Source organism: Monopterus albus, unplaced genomic scaffold (genome assembly GCF_001952655.1).
Source record: "Monopterus albus unplaced genomic scaffold, M_albus_1.0 scaffold13.1, whole genome shotgun sequence".
NCBI classification, from domain to species: Eukaryota; Metazoa; Chordata; class Actinopteri; order Synbranchiformes; family Synbranchidae; genus Monopterus; species Monopterus albus.
Window position 1 is genome coordinate 1,385,376 of NW_018127893.1, and position 14,430 is coordinate 1,399,805.

Genomic DNA, 14,430 nt, shown 5'->3' on the forward strand with positions numbered 1-14,430 from the left:
GAAGGGTATTTTTATCCCCTCTCCTCCCTTTCCAACTGTGCTGCACAGCTCTAATCAGTTTTCGTGAAACCTCTGTGTGGAATGTGATGAGGTAGTTGAGGGTGACCCGGTGTCATTTTTATCCATGTCCCTTCTCTTTGCCTAATCTACAACTTCCTGTTATTACCTTTTTTTCACGGTCGTCATCTCCCGATTTTAGATCTTGCACACTTCAGTGTGTCAAGCGATCCTGGCATCAGTAGGTTTCTTATGAATTTTGAAACTTGTCTCATTCCAGTCCCACTGCAGGAGACATACAGCAGCAGCCACTGCTACTATATGCCTTTCCAGTAGGCAGCAGAGAGGCTTATGTTAGGGGGTTTGTATGAAGAGAGCCCTGTAATCTGTCACAGTGTCTTCCGCCTCGGCTACTCCCCTCTGGCTGTGTGAAGTTTTGGCCTGTGCAGTTTTTTGTGAAACAGTTGAACTCTGTCATTCTTCCCTATTAATTCTCAAAATGTGTTTTCTTTTATGACTCTGTCTCACTCAGATAGCAGCCAATATTAAAAGCTTTATTAATTTTTCAACTGTACTGCAGAAATGATAGCCACTTGGTGTGGTTTCAGTGTGTGCAGTGTGATACCTCTTCTTTCTCTTCATGCTCACTGACTGACCAGTGTTTTCATTGCTCCATCTTGTACTTGAAGTGGGTTGACTGAAGTCCCAGTCATTAAGTGATCATCATGATTTACATCCACAGGCTTGTTTACAGTCAGTTAATGCAGATGATGTTTTAAGAGGCTTTGGAGACTGTGAGTTCAATAAACAGAAAGCTCCAAATAATAATATCAAGACTAAATAGGTACACTACCAGTCAAACACTTGGGAAACACTTTTCTGTTCACTTCAACCAAACCTTTGACTGGTAGTGTTTATCCTCCAGAGTTAATGTAGTCCAGAGCTGTTCCCGTTGTGTCGGTTGTCATTTGGAAAAGCTCCACTGCCTCGTTGAGAGAAGAAGAGGCAGGTTAGTTTTAGATATAATACTGATTCTAATCTCCAGCTCATAATAAAAGTGCTGCATTTTAAGACTGTCACTATGAATTCTAATGAGCTAACAGAGTTGTTTGCTTTTCCTGTGATACAGGTCCCAGGTAGGGAATTGCCTGCCCTTGTACATGTGTGCCAGTGTACTTGTGTGTCTGCTTTTAGGAGAGGGCAAAGATGCAAAGGTGACAGTATGAAGTGAGCTAAAGTGCTTTGAGGCACAGCCATTGGGAATCCATTCCCGCTTCCAGTGTGTTCATAGCAGATAAAAAAGACAAAGTGCCTGGGGTCCATATTTTAACTTCATCTGTCTTCTTAACGATGCAGGATTTGCATCCTTCATTTAAAACCCTGTGGGCATCTGCTTTGCATTTCTCTGACTTGCAACTAGAGATGCCCAAAAAGGGAAGTGCATCATAAGTATATGTCTATAATTATGTGCATGTACAGCATTGCTTACATGTGTGTTTGTGTTGATCTTTAAAATGTCGAGTTGTGCTTGGACTGACAGGAAGATTTGGATTCAAAAGTAAAAACCTTGCAGGAGTCATTGCTCTGTTATGGCATCGAGTTTCCCAGAGTGAATGTTCAGAGTGGTGTTTTGGGGACAGAAAGGCACCTTAGATCATCTAGTGTGAGATGAGGGTTTTCCAGAGGAGCACCACTACTGGTCCAACCACAATCTGCAGCCTGGAATGAGGAAGTGGGCAAACTTGTATATCAGTTTAGAGCAACTCTGGCTGGACGTTGTTCACTCTGGCTTTATCTCCATGGATGTCTGGTTTGTATTTGACACTATTAAGCAGATAAAGACTGAGAATAAAAGCCCCCAGAGATCATGCTTGTCAGGTATATACAGCTTGACCAAACAATCAAATGTTAATGTGAGTGGATGTTAGCAGCTGTTATTCTGCCCAAATGGATCTCTCTCAGAAAAGTGCCTGAGAGTCTGAGTGCCAGTGTATGTTGAGTTTTTAAAACTTGGTTCTTTTTTAATGGCTAGAACAGCAGGTACATAATTCCCTAAGCTTTCAGCGGCTTTGTAATGCATTTTTGATTTATGCACATAAGTGCGTACACATTTTCAAAGTGTGTGCGCTCTTGCACCGGCAGCACCCTTCCTCCGGCTGCTGTGTTTACTTACCATGGTTAAGAGGAGGCAGCCTGAGACTGAAACACATCAAGGTATCAAAGGCATTTCAGTGGGTTGGTGTGTTACAGAGTTATACCACTGCCTGCTGTTCTGGTATGTGCTCCGATTTAGAAAAACACAGCAAGGAGGATGTGGGGGGCTACTGAAGGTAGACTCCCCTGGTTAGTGAACGGGGAGTCAAAACCACCCATACTCTGGCAGTGGCTGCAGAGTTACCTCTTGTATTCCAAATCTTTTTCGATTCACTACTTTTCTGTAAACATTATACTGCTGGTTTGAATATCTGTACTTGTTTTGGGGTTATGATGTATATTAATACATCATAAAGAGAGTTTATGGAATATCAAGTTTTAAAGTGCTTGTCTCATTGGCTTTCCCAGGCTGTGAGGACATTGTTTTGGAAAGCTTGTCTTTAGACTCACTCGTCCCCATCTTGAAGTGGAGCTCCCAGCCGTATGGTTCCAAGTGGGTCCACAGGCAGGCCATGCACTTCCTTTGCGAGGAGTTTAGTCAGATTGTCACCTCAGATGTTCTCTACGAGCTTAACAAAGAGCACCTTCTCAGTGCAATTCAGTCTGACTATCTACAGGTAAGTAAACAGAACATCACCCATCAATTTGTCGTCACATTTCCTGGCTTGAAGTTTCAGTAATAAGTGCCTGACTTGTTGACAATGACTGCTTGGTAAAAATGCAATAAACGCACACATGCTATTAACACAATCTGTCTTAATCACACCCTATACACATATGCACATTAACCACACTCGGGGTTTCCAGAGTTGAGTAACACCATTCACTGCAGGGAAATGCCTTCATTTCCAGAATCTAATCAGAGCTGAGTTGTCATCTGCACTACCAAGCTACTCAGGCATCAGACCAGATGGTTGAGGTGAAGTGCTGTAATCCAACATGACAAGCACACCAGCCAGGTCTGAGCTTTGCTGGGACACCACTGTAGTATATTATTACCTTGTCCTTATAATGCTTTTGTGTCTTTCGTTCTCCCTGTCCTACATCTCTCTCCCTCTCTTTCTCTGTACCTTGGTCTCATTCTCAGGCAAGTGAACAGGACATTCTCAAGTATGTTATTAAGTGGGGCGAGCAGCAGCTTATTAAGAGGATGGCAGACAGGGGTAAGATAATACACTCTGTAATTACCCTCTGAGCAGGCCCACTAATGACTCTGAGGAAATTACCCACTTACCAGTTTCCAAAATATACTTAAAAGCATTACAAAAAAAGGCCAAACTTTACTACCCTCAAAACGAAGGCAGCAGGAAGTGTTGTCATGTCAAGTGCTCTGCCCTAGTAAGCATGGTCATGATTTTTAGTCATCATGCTGTACGGGCTAGCAAATCTTTAGAAAGCTGAACCACACACCAGGCCAAGCAGTAATTATGCCTAATTTACCAAATTGAACTTCCCTGAACAATCTGAAAAATAGCTTGAAGGTTGATGTAAACACATTAAAAGCATAATCATCGTTCTAAAATTCTTCACGGTCGCATGCCTTTTATTAAAAAGCTGCTAATGGCTGTTTGTGTCCTCATTTACCCAGAGCCCAACCTGCTGAGTGGCACAGCTCATAGTGTAAACAAGAGGGGAGTCAAAAGGAGAGACCTGGATGTGGAGGAGCTAAAGGAGATCCTGTCTCCACTCCTGCCCTTCATCCGCACTGAGCACATCTTACCTCCCAACAGTGATGTCCTCGCTGATGCGGTTAGTATTCCTTGTTTGCCTTTTTTCAGCTGCTGTGTGTATGAGTGTGCACCTGGGTCGTGGTGACCTTCTTAAACCAAGCACTGATCCACATTCTTCACCCTGTTCATAGCTTAAAAGGGGTTTGATAAGCACCCCTCCTTCAGACATGCTGCCCACACCTGAGGGGGGAAAGTCTAATGCCTGGTTACGGCAGAAGAACGCTGGCATCTATGTGCGCCCCCGTCTTTTCTCTCCTTATGTGGAGGAGGCTAAGGTAAAGCTCATTCACAGCTGATTAATGGAGCTTCCACACCATGCAGGAAGCAGTGGATTGTTTGTGTCCCATATAGCAAAGAGAGTAAAGGCTGTTTGAAAAGGACAGGCTTATCATTAAGGGCCTTTTAATAGCTCAGACATGCTAAAACTACCTGTGCCAAAATGTTGCTGTGAATACTTACAATTTTTAATAGTTGCCTCTATCATCTTGACTGAAATTCATTTACTGTCTTCTAGAACTCTATCTTAATAATGTATAGGCCTTCCAGTGCCATGAATATTTATGAAAGTATCTACACACCAGAGTCGCTATTAGATAGCGTGTCAATCAAGTGGAACTAATTTGCAGACCCTCTCCTTGAGTCTCACATAGGACTGTTTTTAAAATTGTCATGTCCTGTCCATATGTCCTCAGTCTGTACTTGATGAAATCATGGTGGAGCAGACAGATCTGGTGCGTTTGCGACTAGTGCGAATGTCCAATGTCCCAGACACACTCTATATGGTCAACAACACTGTGCCTCAGTGCTGTCACATGATTAATCATCAGCAAATGGCAAGCAATTCAACCTCAGTTCCATCAGTTGTGGCCAATGAAATTCCAGGTAAGAAAGTTGTTGATGTTTCTGTTACCAAATGGTAACCAGTATCAAAAAAGGACCATTAATGTGTGTGTTTGTGCACTTTTCAGTGCCTCCACTGTCGGTGGTGAAGGAGATGATCCGGAGGCTGCAGGAACTGAGACACACAGAGCAGGTCCAGAGAGCTTATGCCCTGAACTGTGGTGAAGGAGCCACTGTCAGCTACGAGCTACAGCTGCGCGTACTGAGGGAGTTTGGTCTGGCAGACGGCGCCACTGAGCTATTGCAGGTTAGCAGAAAACACTTTGTTCCCCAGGAGGTAAAGGGGTTGAGACAGCTAAGGCTGGGATACTAAGAGTGATGGTAAGGTGTGCTTTGTCAGCACCTCTTTAATGCTTATTTTGTATTCCCCCCCAGAATCCATACAAATTCTTCCCTGATGAACGGTTTGGAGATGAGAGTCCACTTCTGGCTCTGCGCCAGGTGGGTCGTTGTCGGGTGAACAGCAGCCCAGCCATGGATAGCATGTTCACAGATCTGGAAGGGATAGCAGGCTTCCACCCTCCTTTACCTCCTCCACCTCCCCCATACCACCCCCCTACCACACCCAGCCATGCTCAGCTCAAGGGTGCCTGGCGACCTCGTGTGCCCATACCGACCCCCACCCGTTCCTTCTCCTACCCCTGCAATCGCACCTTGATCCAGCGGCATGCAGCCGCCAAGCATGGCAGCTCAGATTACTCCTCTGTGCCCAGGGCCCAGCCCCCAGACTGCACCAACCCTCAGACTATGGGCCGAGCTTTGCTTTCAGACCAGCAAGCGGTGAGTGTGTGTGTTGCTTCCTAGAGTCCTTGTGCTACGGTTTTGTTTTTTCAAATGCAGTTGTGATAGTTTCATCTGGGATCATGAGCAGCCTAGTTGTCAGGTATCATCACACTTTTGTATCTGTTCTCCAATGCAGATGAGTGTGGAGCCTGTTATGAGGGAATTCATGCCTGACATCGCCCTGGGTGTCTCAGTCATGTCTCTTAGGGAGCAGCACATGGTAGAGATGGACAGAGATGGCCCTCACAGCCCCATGGGCCCCTCAGGGCACCATCTGTCCCATGGACCTTGTCCCTCTGCCCGCCTCAGCCATGGCCATGGTCCTGGACATGGCCATTCCTGCAAGAGACACGCTCCTGAACCTAAACTGGAGGCTCAAGCAGAGTTCCCTGACCTGTATGACTTTTCCTGCCGACCTGCAACCCCAACATCCGCTCACCCTCTGCCCTCCTTTGCAGGACCAGACCTCTACAGCCACAGCTGTACCCCCTCCAGCTCCTATCCACCGCCCTACATTTCTGACTCTCAGGCCCAGGGCCACCTGCAGGGACGTACTGCCCCAGACCCACTGCGACTGGATGTCCTCAGTATGGCCTCTCAGAGGCATGATGGAGTCCTTGCAAGCCCCTCTGGGGCCCAGCCTAGAATGGGACATATCCCGAGAGGTCGATCAAATGAGACAGACCTGACTCATGGCTTAGGCCACTTACGGTCCTCGAGTGGAAATGTAGACCGCTATGAGGAGAGGCACACAGGACCTAGAGACACTCCAGAAGAGATGGTTCTAGGTGGAGAATTGTCAGGCCCGGGGGCCCTCCAACAGTCTCAAAGGAATAGTGTCAGCGAGGAGATTGCCAGAGACCGCAGGTCCCCCAGCAAGCCTGACTACCCTTATAAGAAATCTGCACTTTAACGCCAGCTGAGGATCTGGAGTTGAGTTAAGAAAAGAGAAAAGTGATGTGTGACTGTCCTTCATAATGAATAGCAAAGCACTAAATGCGTGCCTGCGTATGTGTGTTTGAGAGGAGCAGGGATAGGGGTTGGTCAATGGTTGCTATTTATAGGATGTCCTTTTGTCCTACCTCTGTCACACTGTGCTATCCATCACACAGATTATGGAAAGAGTAAGAGTTGTAGGTTAACTATCAATACTTGTAATTGAGCTCTGCAAGCCTGCCTGGTCCTGCTGTTTTAGAGGATGACTTGGGCTCCACAGGGATGGATTGGTCTTTTTAGGTTGTTTTTTAAAGGAAGAGGTTAGCTCTGTGCTGTGTGAATCCTACACGGGGAGGTCACAACACTAGATGTAGCTCAGTTATAAACTGATGGTTTAACAGAAAATATATTCATAAGCTTTGTTACCTCTTGATTATTTCCAGCACAGAATGGGGAGATGGCTAAGTTGGAATCTCAATTTATACAAAAACAGTGGCACACAGTCCAGGACAGAGCATTTTGATTAAATCATATGTAAATATGTCTGGCTGTATTCTTTTTCACCCATGACTTGTATTTCCATTTCTTCTTGTAATATGCCTACAGTAACCCACCTGACTAGTTTTCCCCTTCTGGCCATGGTTCAGCTGTGCTGATCAGTAATGGGCCAAGGTTTGGTCACACAAAGCAGGACTAGGATCTGACAGAAAGCAGGTCCTTTTAGTGGTTGTCATTCTCCAGTAACCCAGTCTGATAATTATGTCAGGCTTTATCTTAACACAGCCTCTCAGTGTGTAGCTTAGAAGCAGAAGCCTGAGCGGGGAAGGCAGGAGGATCGCGGGCAGGTTCATTACTGACATACAGTAGAAAATTTTGGGGTACCATGGCAACTGACATACAGTGATTAAACGGAGTGCTGGGTGTTTGTTGGTTTTGCCTCTGGACTAGGTGTATGTACGTGAGGATTACATTGATACACAGGTGTTAGACAATCTCAGTACTGTACACTCCCCTTTTTAGTCAGGTCTGTTTGTACATATCAGAGTGTGAGAGGATTAAACAGTCACTGGCACAGGGTGTGGTAGTCAGTGTGCTAGAGCTCCCTCTTGTTCTGTTTAATCCAATAGCATCAAGTAATCTAATCTAAGGCCTTAACCAGTGCTTGGAATATTCAGTTTTAGCTACCTTTATTCAATCAAGTATGATGTCATTATATCGCAACCCCTGTTAATTGCTTATTTGACTGTTCTTTTCACTACGGACACATTGACTTCTCTGGGTGACTTCTCTTCTTCTCTGGGTGGTAGAGGTGAATTTCACTAAACCCAAATGTAAATACACCATCTCACCACCTGATGGGAGATTGTGGTCTTGCATCATCAGTGTTGATACCGTTTAAATATATTAAGAGCCACAGCAGCTGTAGCTCCACAACCCTGCAAGTACACACACAAGCCTCTTACAGCCAATCGCTGGCATACAACCTCGAGTATCATTGCACTGTAGGAGCCACCTGTTTATTAACTGAATGGAAAAAGAACAAATGAGTTTGGAACAAAAGGAGTTGTATTGAAGAATAGTTGGCAATCGCTGACTCGTATCTCCAATAGAAAATGTATATAATAAACAGAAATATTCTGATAGATTTTTTTTAATGGTTTCTGTCACATTTCAGTGGTTGTTGAAGGTTTGTTTTTACTGTAGTGGATAACACTGTGTATTTCTGTCATGAATTCTCACCAAGAATGTGTGGTACAAAGCAAAGATTGTCTCAGTTTTGTTCTCAAATAATAGGCATTTAAGGCAGCCTGTTTAATATTGTCGGTAGTGTGGATTACCATGTTCATAGATGTTTTTCCCCATTTTCTTTTACTTGAAAAGTAACAGGAATATGTAGAGGATCTGAAAATATGAGCTTTCTGCTTTGCATTGATAAAAATTGCCAGGCAGAAAAATGATTTTTCCATCTAGGTTGCTTCATGGGGAAAAAATGCAAAGCCTCCCCATGTTCATGTGGGATAGTTTTCTTTTCCAGGACAATGTTCCATTGAATAAAAGTTGTCGTTTTACTTTTTGCTGTAGAGAAGTCAGTGCCTTCCCCTGCCTGCGGCTGGGCTTTTATTGGAGAAGTGACTTTGATGTCTATGCAAGATCTTTCCTACCAGCCTGCATCAGATAGTTCTTTGAAATCTCATGTAGCTCATTTTGTGTACATAGTGGTGTTTAGCACATTTTGAAATTGAACCATCTGAAAGGTGGGATGCTTATGTTTAATTGTAACAGGTACATTGTACTTGTATGTTACAGAAAACATGTTTGTAGATTGATATTAAGTTGGATTTAGTTTCACTTAATCTATTTTTCTACTGTCACCTCAAAAGGTGCATAACAGTGGTCAACTTGAGCATCCTCAAAATAAACTGATTTGATATTATGGAAAATTATCTGATCTCAACTGGGTTGTTTTGTGCACTAGAGACATAACTTTAGATTTTTGTCATTAAGCCACAATACTGATATTCCTTCACCTCACTTTTGCTAATGTGTCTTCATCTCTATGTAAACATACTGGCATTTATCTCAATCAAATGTTCATGTGATGCTCATTATTGCCAACCTGTTCTTTTTAAACAAATAGTGCTGGAAAAAAGTCTAAAACACAGCATAGTGCTGAGTGAATAGCAATTTAAAAAAACTTTATTTTGAGCTTAAAGCATCAAAAAAAAATTTTTTTAAAGAACGAGACGATCAAAAAAGGGCTTTTGCACTTTGAAAGACACCAACATTAGCTTTTATTCTTTAGTTTAGAAAACACGATGTAAAAGAAATGGACATAAAAGTAGCCTCAAACCTCAAAATCCTTCACCTTAGAAATAAATCTTAACTGGAAGTCAGTACTCTTTGCACATATAGTTCAAGTTCTAGGACCACATGGGTTGCAGCAAAAAGCCCTTTATTCAACAGAAAACAGGATCGGGTGACCCATCCATTTAGCACACCATATGAACCCAGCATATGATGCTAGCAGCATGGCCTCCTTCTTACTCGTATACTGCACTGATTCTACGTCTTTTTCTATCTTGCAGCTCCTCGAAGAACTGATGTACGGCTTCGACTGTGACAGTCTGATAAAAAACAGAGGAATAGAGGAATAGGTCAGGAAGACAAAACAAAAGGAACATATGCAAGACTCAGTGTCCATCAAGCCTGATTGACTGCTAAACTGCACATATGTAAATATAATAGGTATATTTGTAAAATGAAACCCTTTCCCTATGCATCAATAATTACATACTTATTATATTTGCACTAAAAGGTCCCATCTCTCACCTTTCCTTCAGCAACACACTGGCTTAAAAATTCACTGATCAAAGTCGTCAGCTCACTGATACCTGAGGACAGAGCACATGATTTATCCAGTCTTAATCGGCCACCTTTCCCATAAATTTCACTTTGCATGATTGCATCCTAGGAGATAAACTACACCCACACTCACCGAAAATGACCTCCAGCTGCTGTACATGGTCCATCGAGCTTGTCAGTGCCATCAGCAGGTGCTGCCCAAATGGCTTATCCAAGCCTCTCTTCTCATAGGCCTCAACGGTGTCCAGCTGATCCATAAGAAACTGCACCTCAGCCGCCACGTATGCTTTCTGTGTACCAATGCAACACGTAGTAGAGGAGCATCCATTAAAAAGAAGATTAAGTTCTTGCTGCCCTTTGTCAAAGTCTATATTATACTCTGAGAGCAATTATTTGTGGCCTACCTTGCAGCTTGTGCAGGTGCAAAGCTTAGAGCGCCAACTGTAGGGCCAGAACACCGCTCCCTGTCTCAGCCTCTCTGGACCCTTGGCCTGCAGCTCCTTCAGCTTGCAGCTCGCAGTTTCAGTGGTGGCTGTTCCGGGGCTGCCTGTTTCTTCCCGGGTCTGTTCATAAGGGAAACTTCTGTTTGCTGCTTGCTAACACAAGTAAAAACAGAGAGCGAAGCAAACTACTGTGTTATACTAGTAGGAGGGGCAGATGATGGCACCTGTGAAACCTCTCTGCATGCTGCACTGCGGACTCCTCTGGGGAAGTCTCGTGGTGACCGATATGAGATGACTGGGCGATGAAAATTGCCAGTTTACAGTAAGCTGTCCTGTGAAGCCTGGCCAAAGCTGTCTACAGAGCAGGAGAAGCAGCGCGTCATGGATCATTACTCCTCTAATTACCCAGAGGAGGGGAAAGCATGGTAACAGGAGCTGAAGCCTGCTCTTTTGGCTGTAAACCACACATTACTCTCTAGCCCCACCTAGTGGCAGACTAGCAATGAAACCTGGCAGCTGCCACAAAAGAAATGTGCACAGCAAGCAGTCAGATACCATACAAGCAAACCGCTTTTCACTATCCCTTCAGTACACAGTGCAAGTCCATATGAAGCCACACTCACAGCTGTGGACAGTTTTTGCATTATGGAAGAGGGTATAAATGAAATGAGTAAACTGTTGTACGCTGAAAGAAAGTCACTTTCAGCTTTTTCCCGTTTAGGGGTCGCCACTAGTGATGGGTCCGGTACCACCGATGCGTCGCCACATGCGTCGAGCTCGTAGAGCAAAACCCCGTGTTGGTGCGCGTATCGCTTTAAGAAAGTCACGTGACCGATACAGGAACTGTTTCGAACTGACACTGCCGCGCCAAACTATGTTTATAAGGAAGCGCATATGTCAACGGGATGCATCTGCCAAAACGAATCTCTGATCTTTTGCGGTTCATCATCACATTCACCAAGAATTATAGAGCAGCTTCAAGCCAAAAGAAAGGTTTCCGCCATGTGGGACCATTTTGATCTCATATCGGAAAATAAGGTATTGCCAGGTCCCAGGATCCTATGAGATACTGGGACAACCAAAAGGCAATCTATCCAAACCTCTTCCGACTTGCCTTACAATTTCTCTGCACTCCAGCCTCATCTGTGACGTGTGAGTGGGTGTTTTCTACAGCTGGAGAAGTTGTATCAAAAAAGCGTAACGGACTCAATTTCAAAACGTTGGAAAAACTTATTTTAAAAATATAAAAATTTGTAAAAAAAAGAGCCACTAGCCCACCAGGGACGGCCTATATCGTTGTACTCTACCAATTGATATTATATATTATATATGATATTATATTATGCCTTTAAATATTCCTGTATTTATCTATCATGAGCACAGTTTAAGGAAAATACAGAAAGGCTTGTATGCATAACAAAGAGCGATCACTGGAAAAGTAACAAGGAGAAACTTAAATTTATGGTTTGTCCATTTGTTCAGCATGTGCGCTTTTGTTTAGGGTTAGTGGAGTATATGTCAGAACCATGTTGTAATGGTGTGAGTAGGTGTTTTGTTGTTCACTTTAACTCACCATAATCTTTTTTTGTCCCACAGTTCATATGGCAAACCTTCCATGCAAAGATAGAAATGGAGGGAGAGGGCTAGATAAACGCTCTTTCTCACCTCCTGGTTCATAAGCTCAAGACCGGGGGACGGCTCCTGATCCCCTCTTTGACCGGGCGACGGCTCCTGATCCCCTCTTTGACCGGGGGACGGCTCCTGGTCCCCTCTTTGACCGGGGGACGGCTCCTGGTCCCCTCTTTGACCGGGGGCCGGCTCCTGGGCCCCTCTTTGAACGGTCCTGGTCCCCTCTTTGACCGGGCTCAGAGTCTTCTTCCTTCTCTCCTCCTTCCTCAACATCAACCTCTATCTCCTCCTTAGGTTGACTGACACTGATCACAGGTGGCACTTCAAGGAAAAGACAAGTGCTAAAATTACTCATTGGATTTTATTGTTACATGTTTGCAGAGTTAGACATATAGGTTTTCTGCAGCTTGCATAATTACTCACCTGCAAAGTAAGCAGCATACATCCACAAGAAAGGGGCCTTATTCATGCAGGGCTCACACACCATCTCTAGTAGCTCCTCAGGTTCCACTACATTGCAGCCTAGGTGCTGTAAAAGCCAAACAAAAGTGACTAAATGGAGAGCAGGAGACTCATTACGGTATAAATGTGAATTAAAGTGTTAAAAAAAAACCCTCTCTTGCTTACCCTGGTATGAAACCAGTCCTCACAGATGACACACTGGATCATCTCATCATCAACCTATTGGGGGATTAAAAACGTGTTTTGTGTAGTGACAGATGGCAGACAAACATAAAGAGCATTACATGAGGCAAACTAAAAGAATACCCGATCGTCTGTGTCCGGATACGGGCGGTCACATGTGCAATAGCAGCCACTGAAGTTGTGGTTGTAGTGATTTCTAATGTTTTCCTCATCTTTAGTCTGTGAATACAGGAGATGGAATAACTTCAACAATCAGAGGATAAACAGCACATACACTGTAGTGATACAAAGCAGAAATTAAAAATAATAATAATAAAAAAACAGAGGTCTCACAGGGATTAGCTGGCACCGAAAACCCCGAAACTTGCCATTTCCACAATCACAGCGAAAATTTCTACAAAAGAAAAATAGAAAAATGAACGAATCTGAAAAGGGCTCGGATGATAAAGCACACAGTGGGCTAATATTTGGATGATCAGTACTACACACAACGAAACAGTTAAACAAAAAAAACCTTTTTGTATAGAGTTCAAAAATATCATGTCCATCGTGGCATTTATTGGCACAGGCCAGACAAACCCCAGCAGGCTCCGCAGCACTGGGGGTGCAGGTGTTGCAGGCAAACACAGCCTGTCTCTTCACATAGCCCTGCAACAAGAAACACAGAAGGTACAATATAGAGCAGTATGCATATTATTTAATATGACGTGATGAAAGGACTATAGCAATCTTCTTAAATATATGTTCTGGTTTCAATTCGTGCAAATAGAAAGTGAAACCAAGCAGGACAACCGTATAATTTCACCTGTTCCACTCCTGAGTGCCCCACAGCTACGACTAACTCGTTAGAGGAACAAAGTCGGTAGGAAAAATATATCACACAACACAACTGTAGCCTGACGTTTTCAACACCCTCAATGAACACGGCACTAGATCTAAAACTGCTGTAAGTTACCTGTATTTGGAAAAAAGCGATGATGCGACAGAGGCGGATAAAGGCTATTGCTGCAGGAAGCTTTTCTTACCCGGGAATAGGAGCAGTTTTCTGAGTCGCTCCCAGCGAGCACACAAAAAGCCCTTTCGAGTTCTTCCTTGCTGACAACCATACCATCGTGGTCTGAGTGGCCTTGTCGTTTTGCCATCCTGGTTGAAAGTATTGCATACAATAAACAGACAGCTAAGTGTGAGCAACACAATAACAAGCGACTATTCCGGGCGGGAGTTTGGGCCGAGACCACGTGCAGGAAGTGACGCAAGATACATCAACACAAAGCAGCTGCTTAACATTGTATTTCTATGATAACGATAGTTTTACATTTAAATGACTTATTACGTTTTTTAACACCCTTCATAAGTTCGATAATTTAAAACTAATGGGCTAATAAATAATTTACTAATGGTTCTAGAATCTAGATCAATAAAAGCTTTTAATAAGAAAAAGTGTACAATGCCAGGTTGTCAAAAGCACTTTGATCACAGGATCATAATAGCCAGGGCTACAACTAACTCTAGCTAGGTACCTCCTAAGAGGATCTGCAACAAAATGTTTTTATTAACAATTAATTAATTAATACCAGCATGCACAAGAACATCCTTACCAAATCGAAAAGATAAACACCAACCAGACATAGCCTGTCACAACCTGGCAACCCAAGGGTTTGCTGTTATTACTAATAGATGGTTTGTAACTGAACTAGAGAGTAGGCCTGCTAGAACTTATAAAATAAGACCACCTTATCAGAAAGTGGGCCTTTTAGGTTATAGCCAGGATCACTCATTTCTGTCAAACATTCACAATTTTTTTTCTCAATTACCCTACTTCAGCAAGGTTTATAAAGAAAAAGTCCAGG

General features: G+C 43.6%; 2 protein-coding genes across 6 annotated transcripts in view; one reads left to right on the forward strand and one right to left on the reverse strand.

Annotated features, from left to right (window-relative positions):
- Window positions 1-8,944, forward strand: part of btbd7 (BTB (POZ) domain containing 7) — a 19,612-nt gene extending 10,668 nt beyond the window's left edge. For all 3 annotated transcript variants that reach the window (XM_020590859.1, XM_020590860.1, XM_020590861.1), the window contains exons 4-11: window positions 2,560-2,768; window positions 3,239-3,314; window positions 3,740-3,900; window positions 4,013-4,156; window positions 4,574-4,763; window positions 4,850-5,028; window positions 5,157-5,561; window positions 5,701-8,944. In XM_020590859.1, coding sequence (XP_020446515.1) covers window positions 2,560-2,768; window positions 3,239-3,314; window positions 3,740-3,900; window positions 4,013-4,156; window positions 4,574-4,763; window positions 4,850-5,028; window positions 5,157-5,561; window positions 5,701-6,477 — 2,141 coding nt within the window. In that variant the 3' untranslated portion in view covers window positions 6,478-8,944. The remainder of the gene's footprint in view (window positions 1-2,559; window positions 2,769-3,238; window positions 3,315-3,739; window positions 3,901-4,012; window positions 4,157-4,573; window positions 4,764-4,849; window positions 5,029-5,156; window positions 5,562-5,700) is intronic.
- A 297-nt stretch (window positions 8,945-9,241) lies between these two features.
- Window positions 9,242-13,849, reverse strand: LOC109954998 (ubiquitin protein ligase E3 component n-recognin 7). Of its 3 annotated transcripts, XM_020590741.1 has the most exons (13): window positions 13,606-13,849; window positions 13,095-13,228; window positions 12,914-12,974; window positions 12,704-12,799; window positions 12,563-12,616; window positions 12,359-12,464; window positions 12,150-12,256; window positions 12,038-12,097; window positions 11,972-12,007; window positions 10,268-10,426; window positions 9,997-10,153; window positions 9,831-9,892; window positions 9,242-9,625 (listed from the first exon to the last, which is right to left on the reverse strand). In XM_020590741.1, exons 1-13 carry the CDS (start codon window positions 13,720-13,722, stop codon window positions 9,542-9,544), a joined length of 1,233 nt encoding a protein of 410 aa, XP_020446397.1. In that variant the 5' UTR covers window positions 13,723-13,849; the 3' UTR covers window positions 9,242-9,541. The 3 variants fall into 3 exon arrangements, with proteins under 3 accessions (XP_020446397.1, XP_020446395.1, XP_020446396.1); XM_020590739.1 differs by having other exon boundaries at window positions 9,243-9,625; window positions 11,972-12,100; window positions 12,153-12,256; window positions 13,606-13,848; XM_020590740.1 differs by having other exon boundaries at window positions 9,243-9,625; window positions 11,972-12,097; window positions 13,606-13,848.
- Between the last annotated feature and the right edge of the window lie 581 nt (window positions 13,850-14,430).